Genomic DNA, 23,435 nt, shown 5'->3' on the forward strand with positions numbered 1-23,435 from the left:
ATCAAAGATATTCCTACAGATGTTGAAAAATGTATAACAATCTGAATCACATGGTTTCTCGCAACACGGACGACGGTCGAAAAAATAGAAACAATGCGTGGCTTTTCAAGAGCACGAGCCCGGAAATCTTGCGCCGGCGAGCATAGTTACTGCGCGAGTTCCACATGGTCGGTGGCACTGACCCCTGCAACGCAGCTCCCCTTGGTATATGACTTGCATGTACAAAGAAAAAGTTTTGGGGTTGCCACACGTACGTTTCCACCCCGCTGCGTTCCTTTCCCCCGGCATTCTTATGTTATGGCAGCCAGTGCATAATGAAAAAAGAGTAGCGAATACGAAGACAGATGGTTACGATGCGCGCGTCCACGGTGTGCACCTCTGTTAAGCAGCAGATTATCAAACTTCCGACGTGACCGCTGCCGCCGTAAAATACCAAGCTGCGACGTCGGCGATTTTACATTCCGATCTAACCCATTTTTACGATCGGCTCTCTCGAAATTCTTGCATTAATTAAGACGCGTAATCGTCACGTACCTAATCGTACGATATGGTACAGTTACGTTAATATGTTAGGTTATAAGGGAGGTGGATGATTTAAAAAGAGTTTAGTAATTTACGTCACACTTTATTCCAACATAGGATACAAATTTATTATATAATATAAATCTCATTTTCTACAAAATAATTCGTGAATATTTGTAGATTATTTTCAACTAAAACTCTTAATTTTAATCATCGTTTTAAATAAATATATACCTTTACTCATTTTTATGATAATATTCTAAGTTGATAATGAGGAGCAGGCAGACGTCGTTTTAAGTATATTTTCTTCTAAGTTCCTACAGTAAATGTTGCACACTTATGCGATACAATTCACATTTAATACAATACTTGGATAATATTTCTCCACATAATAAATCGTATTAATATATCTGAATATATTTATTGTCTTCAAACCGACGGACCGAAGCATCCAACTCGGCGCTAAAAGATCGACGGCGGCGAAACAAACAACCTGAAATAAGCGGCGCGGTTACGAAACACGGTTATTTACGAGCGGCCAATAAGACGTTAGTCGTATCCAAAGGGGGGAGATAGCACGGTAAAAATCCGAACAATGCATATGCAGGTCAAGAGAGCGGAAAGAAAGATTCGGGAAACAAAATTTGCCGAAACTGTTCTGCCGTATAACACATTTCTGGGCGGGCTGACACCGCGCGCGCGGCAGTTTCGAAGTGACGAAAAGGGGGAGCAGGGTAGAGATCACCGAAGAGAAAACAGCCGGCTGAAAAGAGTGGGAAAGAGAGAGAGAGAGCGAGAGAGAGGGGAAGGAGAATTTGGTCGAACGTAGAGAGGGGAGGATCGGAGTACAGTCCCGTGTCCCCCGCGTCATGAATCATGCATTCTCATCCCCCTAGGAACGAACTGGAGCGCTCTGCGGTAGCGCGATCCGTCCAACAAATAAACAATGTTATTTGTTCTCCGGGCTCTCGACCCGTTCGCAGTCGTCCAAAAGACTTCGTGAGGACGGGCACGGAAGGTCGGCCAGCGGAATTCCACATTTTCGCAAACCAAAATGTTGGGTAGTACACGAGATGGAGAGGGGAGGGGGGAGGGGAGGGGAGGGATGGAAACGATGTCCTCTTTTCCCTTCGCCACCCTTCCTCCACTATCCCTTTCCCATCCACCTTTCCTCTTTGTTTTTCAGTCTTATTTCGGCGCCCGCTGCTACGCGTCACCGTTTCTCACACCCGACACTTTTATTTTATGACAATCTGTCTTGTCAACGCCAGAAGAAACTTTCCCAGCGAACGATGGTAATGCCGCCGCGTGACCGATGAGACAACGTCGACCAAATTCCGCTCGAATAACCATGCCACCCTCTGCTGTGTTCCTTAATTCTGCGGGCATCGTTTGCGCGATATTAACCCTTTTTCGACCAACTCGGGCAGCGGGACGATTTTTGCAGATGCGTTAAAAATTATTTTAATTCGTTTGTAATACGAATTTAATTTATATACGATTATCTTAAACTGTTGTAATGCAAATACGATTTATATGCAATTATAGAATCGTTCTAAACTGTATATAATACAAATACAATTTATATGCAATTATATAAGTTATATAAATTTATCTTATCTTGTGTGTAACACAGATATAATTTGCATACAATTTATATTAAAATTATATAATAATTATTGTATTTCTACCGGCATATATTTTGTGTAATTATTAAGTAAAACTATTTCTTAACTGTCTTGCTAATTTCCACGTTTTTTCTTTCTGTTGCAGATGAACCGTCCTATTCAAGTGAAGCCGGCGGACAGTGAAAACCGCGGAGGTGAGAACAGGCGATCGTACCAATAGAAATCTATTTCATTATCAAAATCTCATTGATAAGATTAAATATATAAAAATAATTTTAACTCGACCGAATGAATGTAAAATTCACTTTTAATTTATCTTTCGTATAAAATTATGATATCCGTACCGGACATATACTTAACAAAATTATATAACATACATTTTGCAAAGTAAGCACAGTTTTTGCAAAGTTTCGCGGATTTTCATTAATTCAGTGTCGAATATTTTCGAACGAAAATCAATTTATTTGCTGTCATCAAAAACCATTGTTTTTAATAATTATTAACAACTCCAATGGCTTTTTCCTCGAAAGGGTCCGAGCGTGTAACAAAGGATACACACTATTGATGGAAAGATTCAAATGAAATACAGCGAAGAATATTTTTATCGTTTGAATTTAATGTCGATTCGTCTTCTATTATTAAAAAAAAAAACATTTTCGTGTTCCTAAAATTATGAACAACCTGAATGAATTTGCATCGAAAGGGTCCGAGAGCGTGCAACAAAGGATGCGCGCCATTGATGGAAAGATTCAATAAAATATAGCGGATTTAATGGCGGAGCTATGAAATATTTTTATTGAATGGGGGAAAAAAGCATTCACTGTAACATACAGTAATACTCGTTGACAACCCATACGTAACTTTCAATCGAACAAACACAAAAAAGCACGCCTCGATAAAATTTCGTTTCCGTACAATGCCCCCCCGCCGCCCGCCGCCGCCACCGCCGCCCGTTTTTTGGTGTTGTGTGTACCATTCATTAATTTCGCGCGAACGAAAATCTACCGATATTCCAGCTATCTTAACGCTTTTTGCGCCGCGGACCGGCGTTATAAAACTCGCGCGCGACAAATGATTCGAACGAATTGAAAAATTGTTGATCGCGTCTCAGGCTTGCACGTACTCGGTATAAACCACGATGGAAATATAAAAAATTCCGGAAACGCTGTTTACATGAATTGCGCGACAGATTGTTAAATAATTTTTATTTTATTGGTACGGTATAGCAATCAACGTGGCGCGAGGCAAATCAATTGAAAAACTCAATATGGAACGTAATATATATATATATATATATAATATAACAAATTATAAAATACTTTTCATTTTATTTATTCAACACAGCAATCAACGTCGTCGAACATTTCTATTTTGAGAAAGGTGTCAAATACGATGTTAATAACATTCTTAGATGTTTCAAAAGTTTCTCACATGTTACTCAGGTGTAACGACGTCGAGAGGATGGATAAAAACCTAAAAAATAGTCGAATGAATATTGCGATGTAGCAGATAATAATATAAAGGCTGGATTAAGTCCAAGAAAAAATAACTAAGTCCTCGGTGAAGTAAAACAGAGGAAAGAAGAATCGGTGGTTGAAATAGTCTCAGGAAACAAAAGAATTTGTTCAGGTTCGTCTTTGCTCTCTCGCATGAACGTGAAAATGATCGTCGCGTAGAAGTCGGTAAACCGGGATAGTGGTTTCGCGCGATCAATTGAGTTTGATCCGTCCTATGGTGTTCAAGGAGGAGAGAGCACCGAAGAAGGAGAAAAGCGGGTTACGGGGGGCGGAGCAGGAGAAATGGATGAGGGATGGGGGGGCCGTAATTCATATGCTAATCTAGCGTAGATGCCATTGTAATCTCCGGTCGGCTGTCTCAGTGTGACCCCACAAAGCCTCAGTTTGACGTAACTATAGGACGGAGCGATCTAAAGCTGAACACTGTCACAGCTTCCACTGTTCCAGCCGGTATATCTATGCGCATATATATATTTTTACAACGACTAACCAAAAGACATCCGAACCTAGCGGAAATAACACTGTATCCATTATTAAATAATAATATTACATGGAAACTTCATAAAAGTTTATAGAAACTCATAGAATTCTATAAAATATTAATAATAACGTTATTTTGTAAAGTATGAAAAATCGATGATTTAATCGTCATGTTTTCATTTTCATTGTATAATAATTGGACTTCTGATTATGAAAATATCAAAATAAAAATTAGCAACCGATACTATATAAATGCTAAGTAACTAGAATTATTAAAGTATACGATGATGTTAATAAAATGGCACTGAAGTAAAAGGGATGAGCGTCTTTGAACAGTTTCGAGGATAAAATATTTGACCCTTTCTTCGAACAGAGCTCGGAGTACAAGGGCTAAGAAAAAGCAGCCGAAAACTTGCCAGAGCGATAAGAAGGGATCGATAGGAGTAATCGCGAGCTGGGTGTAAGATTTTTAGGCCGAGAGAAGAGGGTAGCTTAAATTATACCACGCACAGATGACTTAGTTTTGGTGCAGACATAAAAGCTTTGTTTGAAACAATTCAGACGAAATTTTCATGAAAATTCATTTATCTTTGCTGCAGAAAATGACGAATCAGCATTGAATCCTCACAAAGTTGTTTCTAATTAAACTGCGGATTATTGCAAGCATTAAAATATGAAATGAAAATTGTCTGCGTTAATCGTATGTTGCAGGATGCTGCGATCGTACGATGAGATTTATATCGTTTCTTAAACATTTTAATTTGTAAAAGATAATTCGGCAGTCAATTTTTTCAAACTTTCCTGTTGCCGATTCTTTTCATAAATCCTAAAAGTCTGTTCGGAACAACCGTGTTCGGATCGATAAATAAAGCGAACGTCTGGTACCCGGGGCCGCCTACGTATTCCGTCGAATCGAAAGTTTCGCCCGCGAGGTGGAAAAAGCGGGACGAGCAAACATCTCGAAGCAGTTTGTCACGCCTTTCAGGCCCGGAGCACGGTTGATTGTCTCGCGAAAGCTGCCGGAATTAAGTGTACAACGACGGAAACAGATTTGAGAAATACGTATCTCGCGCCGCGGAAGTTGCTCAAGCTCTCGAGGGGCGGGCGGGAAGTTCCAGAGCGAGTGGATAAGGGTGGCGGCCTGGCGCTATGCCGGAGCCCAGTTGAGCAAGTAGATAAGTTTCGATCCCTCGGCGGGAGTCACCTTGCCTCCGCCGCTGCCTCCGCTGCCGCCGCCGCCATCACTCGCCCTACCCGTGTTCGAGCAGATAAACGTATCCCGGGATATCGAGATTCTCGAAGGTTGCCTTCATTGCTCGGGCAACTTTGAGTTGGTCGACGTGGCACGAACTGCTGCCGGGTCCGAAGCTATTGCGAGAAATCCTCGAGGATTATGAGAGAACGACGTGCTTCTTCGTAGACAGGGGAGGGGAGGGGAAGACGATGTCGTCGATAGAACGGCGCGCGGTATAAAGTTACGTATGGGTCAGAAATTACGGCGTATTTAACGGTCCCCCGTCGTCGTCGTCGTCGTCGTCGTTAAAGCGCGCAAGAATTCGCGCGGAGGTAGACGCGTCGGTGAAATCTCGCGATCGTTCGACCCGATACATTTCCACAAGCCATCGACGATCGAAGACGAGAGAAGCTAACGTGCTTTTGTAACACAAATTCTGCCGATATGCTCGATCCATTTGCGTATCTTTATCCACGAACTCGAAGCTTTGAAAGCTCAAAAAATGCGCCGGTGTCTCGCGTCTTTTGCAATCGCAACGAGAACGAAACCTACGTAATTTACGACAAGGTCCGCCAAGATCGGTCTTCGCGAGCACGCGCGATGATTGTTCCGAGAAGGAATAAAAGACAGAGCCGGTCGACTTGATCCATTAGGATCTATTAAACGGACGCCGGAGACCGGCGAACGGTTATAAGAACGCGACGCCTTCCATTTCCATGTGTTCCCAGATATTACCCCATTCATCGTTTTAATCGAATTAACGAAGTAATCGCAGGGTGTGAACAAAAACCAATCCGAGAGCGGAACAAAAGGAGAGAGGAGCGCCCGGCGAGAGAGAGAGAGAGAGAGAGAGAGAGAGAGAGGGAGAGAGAGGCGGTCGAAAGAAAAGGAAATACGGCGTCAAACAGAATGTTCGCTTTGTTCTCGGTGTCCAGTTAGAAGATAATTTCCCAAGGGTTAATTCCTTCCTTGATTTCTCGGGGACCCTGACCGGGAAAAGGAACGCGAAGGGCACGTTAACACTTAGCCCGGGCGACAAAGGTCCAATTCCTGGTCCCTACGGTGTCCTGGCACGACAATGGGAACGAACGCTCGATGAAAAGTACTCGGGGCTTAAGGAAGGAGAATTCCCTGTCAAAGAATAGCAGAAGGAAGTGTGAGGAAGGTGAAGGACGGAGGAAAAGGTTGGGGCTGGCGGTAGCGGAGGTGGAGGAGGAGGTAGAGATGGAGGAGGAGGAGGAGGAGGAGGGGGTTTGAGAAAGAGCAGGGTGGACGAGAAGGGGGTAAGAATCCGTGGAGAACGGGGATGCAACGAGGCTGCAAGTCAGGCGAGAATCTAATTTCCCGAGACAAATCCTTAAATGTGCCCTGGAGCCTGGCTGGAAGGCGCGAGTCAAGCCACCGGCTGGAATGAGCTCTCGCGTCTAGCACCCGCGACGACGACCTTTAACTCGGTTCGCCAATTTTGCATCTCCATAACCTCGCGAAGACGCGTCATTAAGTTCATTCACGTGGGGAATGCGGTGAATCGAGAGCACGAACCCGTGGCCGCGTTATCCCGAGGAATGTAAAATTCTGATAAAACGGTTACGCCCGATTGAAATCCTCGCGGCGACACACCCCGAAGCGGCCGGGAACTTTCGAACTTTCGATTAACGAAGCCGTCGTCCGCCGCGCCGTTTCGCGTACCCCCCCTCGAAATACAATCGTTTTATCGAACGGCCGCGACCGTCTCTCTCTCTCTCTCTCTCTCCCTCTCTCTCTCTTCGAGCAGGTGCGTTACCGAGAAAGAGAACGAGGGGAATCGCAAACAGATTTGCAAATCGGATCCCAAGGATCGTTAAGGTTTTAAACCATCCGAGAGAGGCAATGGAAGTACGCTGCGCCCGTGTTTAGTTCAGGCTAAGAGGGGGACATTGGTTGTTCGGACTCCTGCGGGGAGGGCATGCCACTTGTCTTGTCCCCTCGAGGAGATACATGTAGTCAACGACGACAACGAATGATGTAATTTTTGGGCCCAATAGCATTTCTTTGTTTCTGTTCTGTATTCCAGAGTGCATGATGGACGACGGGAGCACCAGTGCCATCTTCTGGAAGTAGGAGGCACCGGTGGCGGCCGCTGAAGGTAACTTCGACTTCCAGGAGATAGCTAGCTTCCTTACAGTACCTCTATTCTTCTTCTTCTCCGCAAATCGGCAGAAGGAGAACCTTCTTTAAGAGAAAAAACGAAAGAAACGAATTTTTTCTCTCTCATCACGCCATCACCGCTGATTCAGCCAGCACAGCTCGCCGCAAAGTTCATTTTGCTGCTCGCTAGTGTTTGACCCACGATAACCCAAGCATTCCTTCACGAACTTTCTTTCTCCTGCCCCCCCCCCCCCCCCCCCCCCCTCCCCCCCCCTCCTTTCCGCCCCCCCCCCCCCCCCCCCCCTCTCTTTCGACCACGGTCCAATTTCTAGACCCGTCGCGCGGCCAGCATATACATGTGCAGAAGGGTGTTTGTCGTTGCAGCCCATACGTTTTTTTTTTCTCTCTCTTTTTGCAGACAGTTCCGTTGATCTAATGAAAAAAGTTGCACACACGAGATTTTCGGCTTACGAATAAAATCAACCCCTTGTACCAACTTTCGGCTTGTCACGAAAATTCTGTACAAGATCTTCTACCGACGAATCACGGTTGCTATGGACTTTTATTTTCTGACAAAATTGCAAATTGATTTACATCCGAAGTATAAAACAGTGAAATTTAAATCTTAATTTGTACAAGACGTATTGCTCGATGTTTGACTCTTCGGACAACAGACTCTTAGCCATCGATCTTTTTACGATAAATCATATTCTTTCTCGAAAAATAGCTTCAAATCGTTCGCGTGGGTTCAAAGTGAAATTGATGGCAGCTTTTCTTCATTAGATCACCTTGAAAGTCGCGAACATGAAATAAATTATTCCGGGCTCTGAAACAGAATCCAAGATTCATATATCGTCGAACGATTATGCCCGATAACGCAAACTCAAAATTCTGCTCACGCCGACTCCAAAATTTCTTGCTGTTCGATCAAGAGTACTAACATGAACTAGAGTAGCAAAACGCTACTGTCTGGCTTTCGAACGTGTCTCCGACCATTATTTTTTTTCGCAAAGAAAACAATTTTCGGCCGTTCGGATAAATGTTGGCAAGCATAAGCCGCCCTTTACGTCGATTCGATCACGCGGAATGCGACGCGCGTCTTTTATTGAAAAAAACAAAAACCTCTCTCCGTTTCGTATACCGTTCTGCTGTTTCCCAAATCCATTATCATCGGAGAACTCGAACATACAGCGTGGTTACACTCTATAAGGTATTACAAAAACAGTGTTGTGCGTGCCCACGTGCGTGAACGTTTACCTAGTAGCCGTCAACTTGTCGTTCGTGTTTTTTGCTCTATTTATTGCGCACCGGCGTTTATCACATTGTTAAAAACTACGTTGCGGCGGAACGTTCGCGTGGACGCTCTCAGATTATTCCGGCGAGCCGCGGCCGGCATTTCAGCGGCCATATAAAATTAAAAAAAACCGGGGTGGTCGGGCGTCGACCATTCGAACGACGGCGTCGAGCAAAGAGGAGATGCCTCTCGATTTCGATGGAGCCGATTATCTCAGAGCGTCCACCAGACGGGTATGTTGCAGAATAGCTTCCCTTTTTGTTCCGAGGACCGAACGTATCGTACGCCTCGTAAGACATATCCCGTAATTGATCCCGATTTATCAACATTTCACCCCGATCCCTTTCGTATGAACAACCTCAAGCGTTAAATATTATATATTTATATATGACTCCCATATATATATTTATATATACATATTATACCGCTCTTTACAGCTATGACCATAAAATAGTGGCTCGCTCGTTGGATGTGTTGTCTCGTTCGTTGTCGATGTGTTTTTTTATCACCTCTGTAAATATTTTCTGATTATGATGTCAGCTACGTTTATCTTATTCTATATTACTTAGATATGATTCTATATAAGAACTTTTTTCACCCCGTCAACCCACCACCCCTCAAACCCTACAACACGCCCCCCTCAAGTCCCGAAACAATTCTCCAAAACGACGACAGATCCCATTCCACGCGTTCCCATTGGCCACATTTTCTCTGTCACGTAGTCCCAGTCGATCTCGCACACCCACGACCATTTATTATCGATATTATACAGGGGTACACGTACACACGCAGGATACATTAGCAGATACATCTGCTCGGCGCGGATACGTCCGAGTATATTTACCGTGGCCGCGATTATCAGATTATCCGGCTCTCGGAACAATGAATTTCTTACGATTTTGTTGAAGGATCCAATCGTGTGTCCAAAGGGATCGTTTCTCGAGACGTTGCTCGAATAACTTTGAACCTTGAGAATGTGTTGTACTCGTAACGATTTGCAACGAATTTTGCTATCAGAACAGGTGGTCTCTGCCTATTTTGATCTCCAATGTTAAACGAATCTCGATTTTAATTTTTCAAGTGGAACACGCTTTCAAAGTTCAGCGACATATTTTCTCGATGAATCTTCGCGCGGTTAACGATCAAAAACGTGGACGAACAATCAGGCCCAATGATCTCGACTAAATGGAAAACGGTAAATGTTACAAGCGCAGACCGATTCTGTCTGCGCACAAAGTGGCGTGTGACCCTTTATAAGCGATATGTTGACCTCAGCACCATGCGGAACGCTTGCCAGCAATGCCGTCTACGTATTTTGCAGCAGTCGCATAATTGGCACGGAACAGCGTGGTAAAATAAAGGTTCGAAGCGCGACACGTTTTCGGAAATGTAGACGGCATTAACGCCAAGACTTCCGGCCGTAGTTGAGTCGCTTGTTACCGCCCTCCCCCCAGTTCCGATTTTTACGCGAATACCGTTTTATTCTCCATCTGTTTCTTCGGCTTGTGGCGTAGGACGTAGGATTTGACATTGGTTGGATTATCCTTGATTTCTCTTTGTTGATCGTTACTTTACCACCTTCTAATTTTACCCCCACCCCCCACTGAAAGACATTATTATTATCGTCACTGTCCACACGTGTACGTCGTGTTATATATATACAAATACTGTTTACCGATATTTAGTATTACTAAACGATATACTTTATTATTATCCTTGTCATTTTACGTCCATTTTATATATCCACCAATCGGAAACGTAATATCGATGTATGCATACATATATACATTAAAAAGACGAGTCTCTAAAGTGAAAGCAAAAATGAACAAAAAAAAAATAGAAAAAAAGAAAACAAGAGAAAAGAACGTGCAATTGAACAAAAAAAAGCACGGCCGTAACTGGGCAGTCAATATCAAAATAAAAGAAAAGTTTCGCATCTGACGTAGACGTATACATATGTATATATCTATATACATTCGGAAAAAAAAATATGTAGATATACGTATATATGTATATTTTATTATACCCTTACCTCCTTCCCCCTTAGGATGGTGGATGCTGGTGTAACCGTGTAACTTTGTCGTTCTCGGTGTTAGCCGCAAAATCTCTTTTTAATGCCTAATAAAGCGCTATAAGCGATAACCCCGCCCCATCTGAGGACAAAGACTAATACGGTTTTTTTTGTTTTTTTTTCTCTGTTCCCTTTATTTCAACACGCGGACGACCCGCAGACAGAAAGCTGTTCGTGGGAATGCTCAGCAAGCAACAAACCGAAGACGATGTCAGAAAGTTGTTCACTGCCTTTGGCACAATAGAGGAGTGTACCATCCTCCGAGGACCTGACGGCGGTAGCAGAGGTGAGTGACGAAATACGACAGTTCTAATTCTGTTGGGTTGGCGACCGAGTGATCGCGGATTTCAAAATGAGAAGAAAAATGCAATTCTTCTGCTTAAAAATATAAGTTTATTCGATTGGACGAATCTATTTCGACGCTGCCTTTCTTTCAAGGCTTCGTTTTAATATACTGTACATAACATAAAAATCGTGCGATGCTTTTTTGGAAATAATAAAATATGTCTTAGACGCGCTTCTTGTCCTTCCATCTTCATACAGTGATAAAAACGAAACTAAATAATTAACTGGTACAATTTTTGCACTAAATTGAAGATGAAAGTCCAGACTATAAGAAAAGATCCGCAATCACTTAATTGCCAACCCAATGTATACACATTCTATGCCGATTTACGCAAGCAATTGCGCCTACCTCGGGACCACTTGCTTCTCAACTCCGCGTCGGAATTCAAACCTACCATCGACGGTCGAATCGGCCGCCTCGATATTTTTCAACTTGTTGAAACTGTCACGAATACATTCGCAGGAAATGGTTGAATCAACGGCTTCACAGCAAGCAGTGAAGGATTCACGCATTGCGATAACAATCACGGAAAGTCTAAATGAATTCAACCATGTCGTCGTTTCGAAGCAATACACGCACGCTACTGTCCACGCTTCGTAGATTTAGTATTAATTATCATACTCGACATTCTTTAAATCCGCGTGGCATTAAAAAATCGTTTAAAGAAATCGTGGCATTTTTTACTCGGTCGGCTAATTATCTGATCCTCGGCATAGTTTTTACGATGCAATGTAACATTGATGAACGAATTCGATAATAATATTCAACGAAAAATACGAAATTTATGGTTCGTGCACCTGGCGTGTTCCGCCGTGATGAATACTTAACTGGATATGAATTAAATATGTACGTTGCTTTTATCTGAAATTAGTGTTGTATGTGTAGAAAGTGTGACGCATAGTTAACGACGATTAGGAAGAATAATTGATTATAATAACGTGGAATCCTTTTGTTATGATTTAAAGTTAGATTTTCAAGAAATAAATACTCTTTGATTATAGATACTCTTAATATTAATATTTTGCACCACGTACATAATTATTGAATATACCGGGAAAACTGAATTGAAAAATGCGTTAGGGTTGAGTGAGTAGTATAACTAGAAGTAGAATTGATATGCCATGATCAAATGTGCCACTCGATTCCTTTTTAATAGTTAAAGTATATCTTCAACATACTTTCTCTCGAAAACGGAGTCTCAAATTAAGAAAATTCTTTCTTTTAATTTTTTACTTATTTTTTGACGTAGTTCCAAGCCTATCCATTAGTACCACCAACCCCTATCCATTTACATCACCAGTTACAATACTAAATTCTCCACTGTACCGTTCATACTTATCCCAGACAATCGCTATATCATTACATCACGTTTCGCGATCGGTATTTAATTGCAACCGGTTAAAACGAAATCGCAATTAATGAAAGATTCCGCGGTTGATCTTCTCGTTCCGATACAACGTGCGATGGAATAAATTTTGTTACATTATTATGCATATTTAGCAATCGTAATCTGCGAGGCTTATATTTCGCACCATTCCCAAAGCGTTCTGCTGCATATTAAATAGAATCGGACGCACGCCCACACGGGGGAATTTCGGCTCTTAAAAGTGGAAATTCGGGGATCAACGTAAGCCAACCGCGTAGAACGGATCCCGGGTTAAACCCAACGAAGGTTGTGTCAAAGAGATCATTCTCCTTGCGCGTGCTTTCGATTCGGATAATGCATTAGGATGATCGGTAAACCGATTTTAATGCGAACGAAATAATAATCGCTAATTCTACGGCGCCATGAAAACATGTATAATGTATGTTAAGGGATTTGTAGGAATAATAAGGGATTTTAATTGCGGCCTAAATAAACCGCGGGATAATTGGCCAACAGTTGCGTCAGGTTTTCTTATTCTTTTTTCGTAAGTAATAAAGTTATTCATTTGTTTAAACCTATGCAGTATCAATCTTATAAGAATTATTATAATTTTCAAAAAATGAACACTATTTTTAGCAAAAAAGTCAGTAGACGCCTTATAAAATTTAATTATTTCTTAACTTCAATTGGACTTTTCTTAATCGATTGTTCAACTCCTAGAAAGATTACAAGAATTTTATGAAAATGAATGTATAAAAAAGATCGACCGAAATAGCTGTCAGCAAACTGGCAGACTCAAATGTACGACGAATCAATCGGCGGATTCTCTTTGGAAAGATAAAAACCGACGAGGAAACGAGTCGGAAGAAGTTCGGATTTCACAAAAAGGTAGCAATTTCCGTCGTGGGAGCCAATAATTTCAAAAAAGATCTCTCTCCGCGCATGAAAATAGAGAGGCCGAAGTAACGGGAAACTAATTGAGTTTTTGAGGTTGAAGGTTGCGACAAAAGGGCGGGGAGAGTGGGAGAGAGAGAGTGAGAGAGGAAACCGAGGAAACTGATTAAAGCAGAGGCAGAAATCGGGGGTAATAAGGCGCAAGAAAATGAAGGGTAAAGATGGAAAACTGTGGTGGGGGGGGGGGGGGGGGGGGGGAAAAAGAGTCGGACGATCGAAGAAGCTGCATCGCGACAAAAAGAAAGGAGGGTTAAGTGGCCCAAGCAGGCGTGAATGTAATTAAATTCCACCTCGAAGTAAAACTCACTTTCAACGGTTAATAAGATTTTGAGCGTAGCCCGGCGATGTAACGTAGCGCCCATCGTCTTTGATAGGTTTGCAATGCGAAAGGAACTTGGGCGAAGGCATGACCGTGAGGAACGGGGTAGGGGCTGAAAGCCCCGGGTACTATGGGGACAGGGGGACCCTTACGATGTCGGGGGACTTCGCCTCTTGTGCGATCACGGACACCGAATCTCCTTTCTCGTTCGCCCCCGCCGCCGCCGCCGCCGCCTATTCCTTTCTGCTGAACTCTGTAGCTTCTGTCATTGCCTCGCGGAGCCTTTGGACTCTCTTTGTCGAAAATCGGGCTGATGTTGCGCTCGCGTTTCAAGCACTTTAATTAAAAGCTCGCAGCTGCGATCATCGCCTCTATGCGGATCGATCACCGCTTCGAAATATTAGGCTAGTTGCTCGCGAACGTCCTCTCGGTAGCTTCGACCGTCGTCCGCCATTCGATGACTGAACGCTGCAGCCGAAGGATTCGATCCTGGATTAAAAAGTGGATTGCTTCTCGAGATCGACGCGACGAGTCTGAACTCCTACGCTTTGAAACTAGAAGAATCTGAAAACTATCGGAGATTCGATATTGCGTTGTCATGGTCGTTAATTGCTGGCGCCGGCAGAGCTTTTTTCACATGTTTAAACTATACCGAATTGCGACAGATTATTTCCTTTTTTAACGCTGAAAGTAACGAACGTGTATTGCTTTGCGCAATGAAAATTGGGTTCGAAGTGGTTCATTTAGACCTTCCGCCATTTTTATCATGGCACATGCTAGGATGAAGAAATCTATCGAATCATTTCTTCACAATTCCAGAGAAACTCCAAACTAGTGACTTTCTCTGTCTCAATAAATTTACTGTAAACAACGTTACAATAACTTTAAATTCGTCGAATGACTTTACAGTTTTGTAACTCATCGATTCGTTGTTGCTATAAATGCATAAAATCTAATCATTACCTACTAACAAATAATAAGGTAAGTGGTCACAGGATCAAAAAATAAGTAAGTCGAATTACTTTCGTTATTATATTATATTCAAACCCATTTAATTGTTTCACTATCAAAATATACATTTTCGTGTAACCACGCGTTGTTCGACCAATCGTAATACATTAAAAGTCATTGACGGCAACGCACAATACATTATAACGTGTATATCAGGTCCGACGGGATTAATGAAACGAATTTATTGTAAACAAGCCAGCGGGTGATAAATTTAATTATAATTGTTCCGAAACGTCCGGCGCGGCGGCTTGTCTCCAAAGGATTTATCTATCTCTATAGGAAGCTAGCGATCGGTTATTCCGTGGAACTCTACCGTTACACGTCCCTTGTCTTGGTTCCCGTTCTGACGGAAACTTTCCGAACACGCTTCATCACCGCTCCACCCCCCCCCCCCCTGCCCCCCGCCGCTCGCACTTGAATTTCAGAACTAGCTAATCCGCGATGTAATAGAGACATCAAGGAGATCTCCCCTTGTACGACTTCACCTGTATATCACTTTAGGGCTGCTGCTGCTGCTGCTGCTGCAGCCGGTAGAGTTACGCTAGCGACGTGTAGTGTCCTGAACGACGAGCATTATGTCGATATCATCCTCCCCTAAAGCATGAAATTTCCGAAGGAAATTTTTCATCCTCGAAAACTGTTCCCGAAGTTATCGTGTGCTAGCGAGTTTTATACATTTATAATCAAAGTGAGAGATTGAAAGAATCGAAGAGCATCGTTGCTTTGCTTTCGAGCTAATAAAATTAATATAGAGAGGAAGATGTTACTATAACCAATCGGTGCCTTAATAATAAATAGTAAATAATACTTATTTAATATTTATTTAGGTTAATATTATTAATTAAAACGTATCTCTTTATAACGAAACAAGAATCGTTTGAAATATAATTAGATAATAAATTTTACAGGACGAGATGCAATGATTTCTGTTATTTAATTCAAAAAAATGCTCGATCATTGACTATTAGCAAAATGTGACAAGATTTGCATAATCTGTAACCAAGTTGCTGCGAAAGCAACAAGTGAAACTGTTGATGGATGATATACGATGGAACAAACATTGCGCGGATCTGTCTATTGATAAACATAACTCAATACATTCAGCGTTTCGCAGCTGCCGAGCGTGAAGATGCCGATGGCCATCCCTTTGAGCGCACTGTGTCATAATCATCGAATTCGCTTGCCGTTCTAACACTATCGTGGAACGATATTACTCTTTCGATGGTAAAGGTTTGTTACGCCCTGCTTCGCTACCATAATTCTAATTATTATTGTTATTACTATTATAGAAAGACTATAACTATAGCAGCCATCGTGTAAATTTTCATTTTTATATGTAATTGTAGAGAAAGCAAAAAGGAGGAATGAAAATTAAATGAAAATAATGTTACATCCCCTTAATTTATTTGCTTTCTTGGATTTAAAAAATCCATATGCGTCATAAATAGGGCAGACAAAGATCCGATTGTAACATAGGTATCACATTCCAAGAGTGACTAATTAAAATGACTTTCCATCGTAAATCGAGAAATTTAATAGCTGCGAAGCAGACACGCTACTTTCCGGATAGACTCTGCCTACACGAATCTCATTATTTCCGTACAAGTACCGAGCGACCGTAGCTAATATCTCCTTCGGAGGACCCCGTCAGACGACACGGCATGTAATTATCATGTTTTGTAAAGTTATTCGCGATCCCGTCATTGTATTCAAATAAGTTACTTTATTGGCGGATACTAGCTAGATTGGTAGTTCGGCGAGAGGCGGCATAGAACGTTCTCGGTAACGAGGAGTTTAAGAAAGGAATTCGTTTTCCCCGGGGTATCCTTTGGGAAAGAAGACACGGCCCGCCCTCTGTCTTCGTCATCGGCGGGAGGGACGGCTCGCATTCCACCAACGGCGATAGTAACGACAGACTCCTTCGTCCAATTATTTTTCCCTCGCTTCGAAACATTTCAACGCCACTTCAGCGAACGAACTCGTTCCATTCTCTCGTTTGCGTGCCAACTTTTCTTCACCTCGTCTCATTCCTCCCTCCCTCCCTCCCTCCCTCTCCCGTCCTCTCTTTTCGATTCTCCTCGACTCCGTTTTTCGATGCGCGCGGAGAGGTCCCAACCGAGCGCTCGCGCGCGCGCGCCCGTCCCGGACAACCGACTCGAGCCCGCATTATTTCAATTGTGCGAGCAGCAATAATTCACCGTGCTAAGAAGATTATAAAATGTTTATGAATAATGGAACGAAATATTATTCGAAGCGGGTTCAGGGCTTCCCCACTCTCTCTCTCGCTCTCTCTTTCTCATACATACACTTACTTACCTACTCTTTCTCTTTCTCGCTTTCATCGTGCTTGAGCGCCGGGAGACGAGATTCTACCAACACCATGGCAAATAATACCGTGGACGGGCACCTTCGGGAACCGGAGGAGAGGCGACCTCTCCGCCATCCTATATCCGCTTATTATAGAACGGTGTGTTGTAAACGTTAAACGAATATTCGCGCAGCAGAACAATTTCGTGTATTAAGTTGTAACAACATTGCGCGCCCCCCCTCTTGCATTTCTGTGATCCTCTTTCCGTTGCCTCGGCCCTTCCTCCACCGACGCGCTATTCATATCTATCCGCTAGGACCGTCGAGTGGCATTATATCATCTTTAAACAGCTTTCATAGACAGGGAACGTAAACAATGAGATTACGCGTTTCGTTTCTTACTTCGTCCAAACTGCTGCTGCCGCTGCTTGCTACACTACTTTATTTATCAGCAACGATTCCCGTTGGGCGAGAGGCAACATTTTTCTCCGATAGGTTCCAACGGTAATAAGCTTTCCCTGCTGAATGTTAAATCCTTCGAGAGATTCCCCGGGCTAAGGTAAAAGAGTACCTATTATGGAACGTTTCTCGGGAGGTACGAGATTATCATCGATTTTGTTGCAACTGGAAAAGCGTTGCTTACGAATATTTATATTACTTTTTCGTGGATCGATGTTTCTGTTGGGTTGCGGAATGAGTTCGCAGCGTTTTTATGTCTTCTTTTATTTTGCAACGATTTCTTGCTGTGTGACAAAGTGTATAATAGTTGTGACAATAAGTTATTATTTACTATTTATTATTTTTTTTATTACGTGATTTTTTATTACGAAATATTAAATAGAGGAATATATGTAATTTCTGTCCTTGCAAATTTCAAATATTTCTGTAATACGAATTAAAAAGTAATACGAATACGCTAGTCAAAAGTAGAACCGTTTCATAACTGTACCTAATACGAAACGGTATATTTCTCTTTGGAAACATCCGTATTGTAATAAATATTTCTTTACCAGCTAATTGTTACATAAATTCGTGCGAGCGAATTTACATTGCACTGGTATTACGTAAAAAACGGATTACAATTCAAGCATTGTTTCCACGATAGGTGGTGCATCAATTGTAATCCACATTCGCCAAGAATCGTGAAATTGTGAAGAGTTTTCGGGCTGCGCGCGCTCGTTTCGTCAACGTTTCGGGCAAAATATTTTCAATAATGCTTCTTTTTTTTCCCCCTCGAACTCTTTCCACGTTTGATCGTGTGACATCAATACATCAGGATGGTCCCCGTTAACGACACTGCTGGCAGGAAATATGACGAATCAATAATTTTCCCGGCCTAGCGCATTTTATGAGGGAGTATTAAAAAGGCGATATTTATCGATGATTAATCGTTCGGCTGTCACCTGCACGGGTTCGTCACTCCACCCCCTCCCCCCTGAATGTATCGTGCCTCAATACACCATATCCCGTCTACAGTTTTTATCTACGAAATTGACGTCAATGAAATTATTATTTTGCGCCGTCACAGAGCGGCGCCGCTGCATTCGTTCTTTGCGATATTCTTCTGCACGCTGCGATTTGCAAATTTCCGGCTCATGGGGTTCCTGATTTTCAGGGATTCCGTATATATAGAAAGTTGGTTAAAATTTAGATTTTTATTTCAATTACAAAAATCTTTAATATTCGATTCCAATTTATTCTGACTAAAAAAGGATCGTAATCTTCCATTTGGAAATTAAAATTAGATTAACAATTGCAGAAAATTTTTAATGTTGCCTTGTTGATCAGAGAATGATCTTCACGATACAATAAACTTCAAAATCATTATTCATATTTATTCACGTTTTCTTTATTGCGAGAAACAAGAAGTGTTATTGTTCAGCGACCAAATTTAGTGAGCAAGGTGTTAAAATAATTTAGAGTAACTTTATAATTTATTTCACTTACCTGTTTAACATTTAGGTATATTTAGATCACATTGTAACACACAAGTCAGAATTTTAAAAATATATCTCGTTCCATAAACTTATTAAAATCATTGAAATCCTCGAAGCCAGACAACAAAATAAAAATAGAAAATGATTGGTTAGCTTCCCTTGTGGATGTCTCGGGTTCCAGCAAATCATTCATTAGCCACTGAAGGGTCTAACGAATCCACGAGGATCTTTCGAAGCGGCGCCGTTGCGTCGTCAAAGAAAACGCGCCTTGTCCCGGCAAATGATCCGTTTCAATTAAAAGACACTTTGAGCGCGGTAGGGAGAGGAGCGAGACGAGCAAAGGTTCGCGGCAATGGAAAATCGAATGACAGTCCTGTAACCTTCATTTGCCAGGTTGACGCGCGGGCCCCCCCGGTATCGACGCGCGGCAAGTAGAAAGAGACGGAACGGCCCCGAGAGCGATGTTTCAAACGGGCGAGAAGAGCACTAAATCAAAACGATGCCGCGGAAACCGCTGGAAATCCAGACGCGCGGAAGCTTGAATGCAGACACGCGGCGAGTCCGAACGGTAAATCACGGGCAGCCTCGTCGAGTGGCTGTCGGAGAGTCCTGGTGCCCCCTCTCTCTCCCTCTCCCTCTCTCTCTCTCTCTCTCTCTCTCTCTCTCTCTCGTCGTACGAAGCATTTATTAATCGCTCAGCTCTTAAATCCTGTGGCGCAGCTGGGCTCGAAATGTTTATACGTATTGCGAAGCAAAGCGCGCTCTGCGAGAGAGAGAGAGAGAGAGAGAGAGAGAGAGAGAGAGAGAGAGAGGAGGGGGGACGTCGGGGGCCTCCGGGAGAGGATTAGGTCGGACATATTGAGAGCTTTCACCCGAAAGCAGCCGCCTCCTCCTCGAGTCCCAGCAGCCGCACCGAAGGAGAGTGCAACCCTGAACACCGTCCGAAGTGCTTATACAAGGAAAATTGTGGCTTTAATAGCGCAAACATGCCGCTACGCCGGACACTTCGGCATAATTGTGCATTGTGTTTGTCGTAATAACAACGCGTTAAACAACACTCCGTTTTCCGTTTGCACACGCGCCTGTATGGATCGCTGACACAGCCTATACATCATTGGACGCGTATTTTGGGATCAGCTGGTCTTCCATGCGACTGCGTCTAATTTTGTGACAATATTTCAGGGGCGAGTTACTAATATATAACAAAGTATAACAAGAAATCACAATAAGCAGATAAACAGATATTTGAGAATAAAAGAATATTTAAGAATGAAAAGGATTTTCAAGGAATTGAATAATTTAAAAAGGAATCCCGCTGAAAATTGACGAAGAAACTAAATACATCTTAACCTCAAATATTTCAATCTTATCGCAATTATTATCGAATTAATCGAATATTAATATCGGAAGAAAGAAAATTAATAGCTTCGTCAACGTAAGAAAATCTCGACGCCGTCAAAAATGATTATTAATAAAGCAAACGGGCGCTTTGTATCAATTATCGCGCGTCCCGCGCTCCAGCCCCAGATATTTTCAAATTAATTTTACGTTCCGCTCTTTAAGCGAGGCATTAAAGCAAAACGGAGACGCGCGTCCTCGAAACAGATTACGCCGAGGAGCTCGTTGCAGCGTCGTCGAGCGTTCGCGTAATTTAATTTTCTATATCTCCGACGGTAATTTAGCATTTCCGAGGGGGGAACTCTATGATGCGAAAGAAATATTTGAAATCTCAGCGGCCGATTGGGATCGGTTGGCCAGTTCCTGGGGATGGAATTTGTCGGCGGGTGTTTTACGATGACGTTTTTGATTTACAGTTCCCGCGTTGAATGTCGTATTCTAGCCGTGATAAATCGATAACAGTCCGCAATGTGCCGCGTGCGTTTAGCCGACGATCGAACCGTCACGTAACGAACATATACGCCGATCCAGCGCTTTCTATGGAAACAATACTAAACTTATTGCCAAGATAGAAAGAGAAAAGAAAGGGCAAAGAAGAGAAAGCTTTATTAGGATTTTAGGGTGACGAAAGATAAAGCATAGTAGAAACAGTTTTTAGTCAGTAGGTATATGAGATAAGTGTATGAATGAGAATATACATACACTATAGATATAAGGAATAAAAAATTAAGATAGCAGGTTTTTGCAAACCAATTTCAAAATAGTCCAATTTCTAGGCCGTGAGGCTGAAAATAAATAAATATTAATCTTATTCGTTGGTATCGATAGAAACGGTTAACGCTATTTAGAGGTTAGAATCGTTTTACGAATCGTCGATTCTCGCACCGCGTTACAATATCGCGAACCTTTCATTTGAGGATCGTCAAACAGGATCACGCGAGGTCCGCGGAATCAGATAAAAATGCGAGCCACGTCATCGAGAACTGTTTTCCCGTCGCCGGCGAACCCATTAACGTTGAATAGGGTTAAAAACGCTGAGACGCGATGGTCCAAACGATACCAAACTTGTTTGGCACCTTGTCACGTTTCCGCGCGCGCCCGCGCGAACGGGTAATAACGTGGAAAGCATGAATCCGATAAGTCTCGTTATCCTGCTGATATTTCAATGCGATAGACGGACAATAAATCGTTTATAACACTTTGGCTGACACGACAACCCTGCAGTTACTGTATTAAATCTAAGATTAGCGCTGCGTTCCATTCACGCTGTTATCACTGTCCCCGAATATTTTTTCTAATTTTACAGCTGTTTAGACGATTACTATTCTCACACGAATGTAGTATATCGCTTTAATAAAGTCGCGATAATACACTCATTCGGACACGTTTTTACGTAAAAGGTTTCGTGGTGAAAAGAATATTCCACCATAGAATATTCTTCCCTTATCAGGATTACCGCATCCGCGCCACGGTGATTATCTAAAGTTGCAATTAATTCGACTTATCGATGTAGCGACGGCGATGCAAACAACGGAGGAAAACAGTCGAACGGACACGTTCCGCCGGCTGAGCGAATACAGTCGCGTCACGCGGGGAAGCTCCGTCAATATCTGTGAGATTTTTGCCGAGCGGGGGTTGGGTGCCGGTAAGTCGAACCAACGAATGAGAAGAGAGACGGCAGGAGAATTTATAGGTATCCTAGTTCCCTTCCGTACGGTAACTTTTGCCCGTCAACCGTAAATACACCATATTGCCCATAAACCTTTACATTCGTACATTACCCATCCCCCGTTTTGATGCGGCCCCCTCTCTCTCTCTCTCTCCCTTTCTCTCTCTCTCCCTCTCTCTCTCTCTCTCCCTCGTTTCGGCTCTTCGTCCTACGTTATCAAATAACCGATGGTGGTCGGCTTAACCAGAGCGCTTTAAAACGTCGCCACTTCCAATGCTTCACCCTTCCTTCACCCTTCTTCACCCTTCGCCCTTCTTCTTCGCCCCTTTTTTACTTCGATCTTCATCCTTCGCCGGCAGTTCGAATTTTGATCTTCCTCGTTACGCCGCGGGAGAGTTTAACCCTTCACGTCCTGAATTACATCGACCTCGGATTTTACTGCCATCCACGGTCTCTGGATGCTTCGCGATGCCTTGAGAATAACTGTGCTTCAACGATGCTCTTTTTTAGGATCTTCGTTGCGGTTTAACGGTACACAATGTTCCTCTACCTTTGAACACATAAGTAAAAGATACTTTATTAAAAGAACAGAGAGAGAAAAGTAATATAAATATTAAAAATCTTACTTCAGGTGCAAAAAATAAAAAGAACTGTATATTTTCTGGAACAATTACGGAGTATCAAGCGCGAAGAATTCATCGCGTTTATCGCACCGCCTGTCCTCCCCACGCGTCGAACTCTCCGCATTTTGTTACCGGAGCACCTCGCGCGAGACTCTTACGCGACGGCTATGGAGCCTCCATAATACGGGCCCTCGTTCGCGACATTAGAAGTTTAATAATCCATCCGGCATCGTTCCGTAGCAGATAGCCGAGTAGATAGAGCGTAGACAACGACGTCCGCGTTATAATAATAACGAGCAATTTCGCGAACAGTTTTACAGCTCGAGGAGCACATCCCGTCGTCGTTCCGATACTCTCTGCTCGCCGGATACTTCATTGTAACGGATGTAACGAAAACCCTGTAAATGCGAATCCCCTCCCCCCCGTTAACGTTGTTCGCGCCGCGAGTCTCTCGTGTTTATCGCGTAATGGAAAAAGTGTTGACATCTCGCGGCGTTAAACACCGTATATTTACGGGGGGGCTGACTATACGTTCACGTCGAGACCATAATCGCTTCCACAGAAGTACGCCGGCAGTTTTTCATTCCGGACGCATGGCGGCCCACTTTTCACGCGTTTATAGACGCCATAAG

The 23,435-nt window shown here is 42.9% G+C and overlaps 1 protein-coding gene and 1 long non-coding RNA gene across 19 annotated transcripts in view; one reads left to right on the top strand and one right to left on the bottom strand.

The window, feature by feature from the left end:
• Bru3 (CUGBP Elav-like family member bruno 3) overlaps nt 1-23,435 on the top strand; it is a 327,799-nt gene that overhangs the window by 234,831 nt on the left and 69,533 nt on the right. For 12 of the 17 annotated variants that reach the window (XM_078184454.1, XM_078184452.1, XM_078184457.1 and 9 more), the window contains exons 2-3: nt 2,296-2,344; nt 11,034-11,159. In XM_078184454.1, coding sequence (XP_078040580.1) covers nt 2,296-2,344; nt 11,034-11,159 — 175 coding nt within the window. Of the gene's footprint in view, nt 1-2,295; nt 2,345-7,434; nt 7,507-7,844; nt 8,719-11,033; nt 11,160-23,435 lie in introns of those variants that run through there. The other 5 variants (XM_078184459.1, XM_078184458.1, XM_078184463.1 and 2 more) reach the window with 3 other exon arrangements.
• Nucleotides 20,470-23,435, bottom strand: part of LOC144471884 (uncharacterized) — a 78,616-nt gene continuing 75,650 nt past the window's right edge. For both annotated transcript variants that reach the window (XR_013494346.1, XR_013494345.1), the window contains one exon: nt 20,470-22,730. This is a non-coding gene — a long non-coding RNA (uncharacterized LOC144471884). The remainder of the gene's footprint in view (nt 22,731-23,435) is intronic.

The sequence above is a fragment of the Augochlora pura genome, chromosome 6, assembly GCF_028453695.1.
Source record: "Augochlora pura isolate Apur16 chromosome 6, APUR_v2.2.1, whole genome shotgun sequence".
Lineage (NCBI taxonomy): Eukaryota > Metazoa > Arthropoda > Insecta > Hymenoptera > Halictidae > Augochlora > Augochlora pura.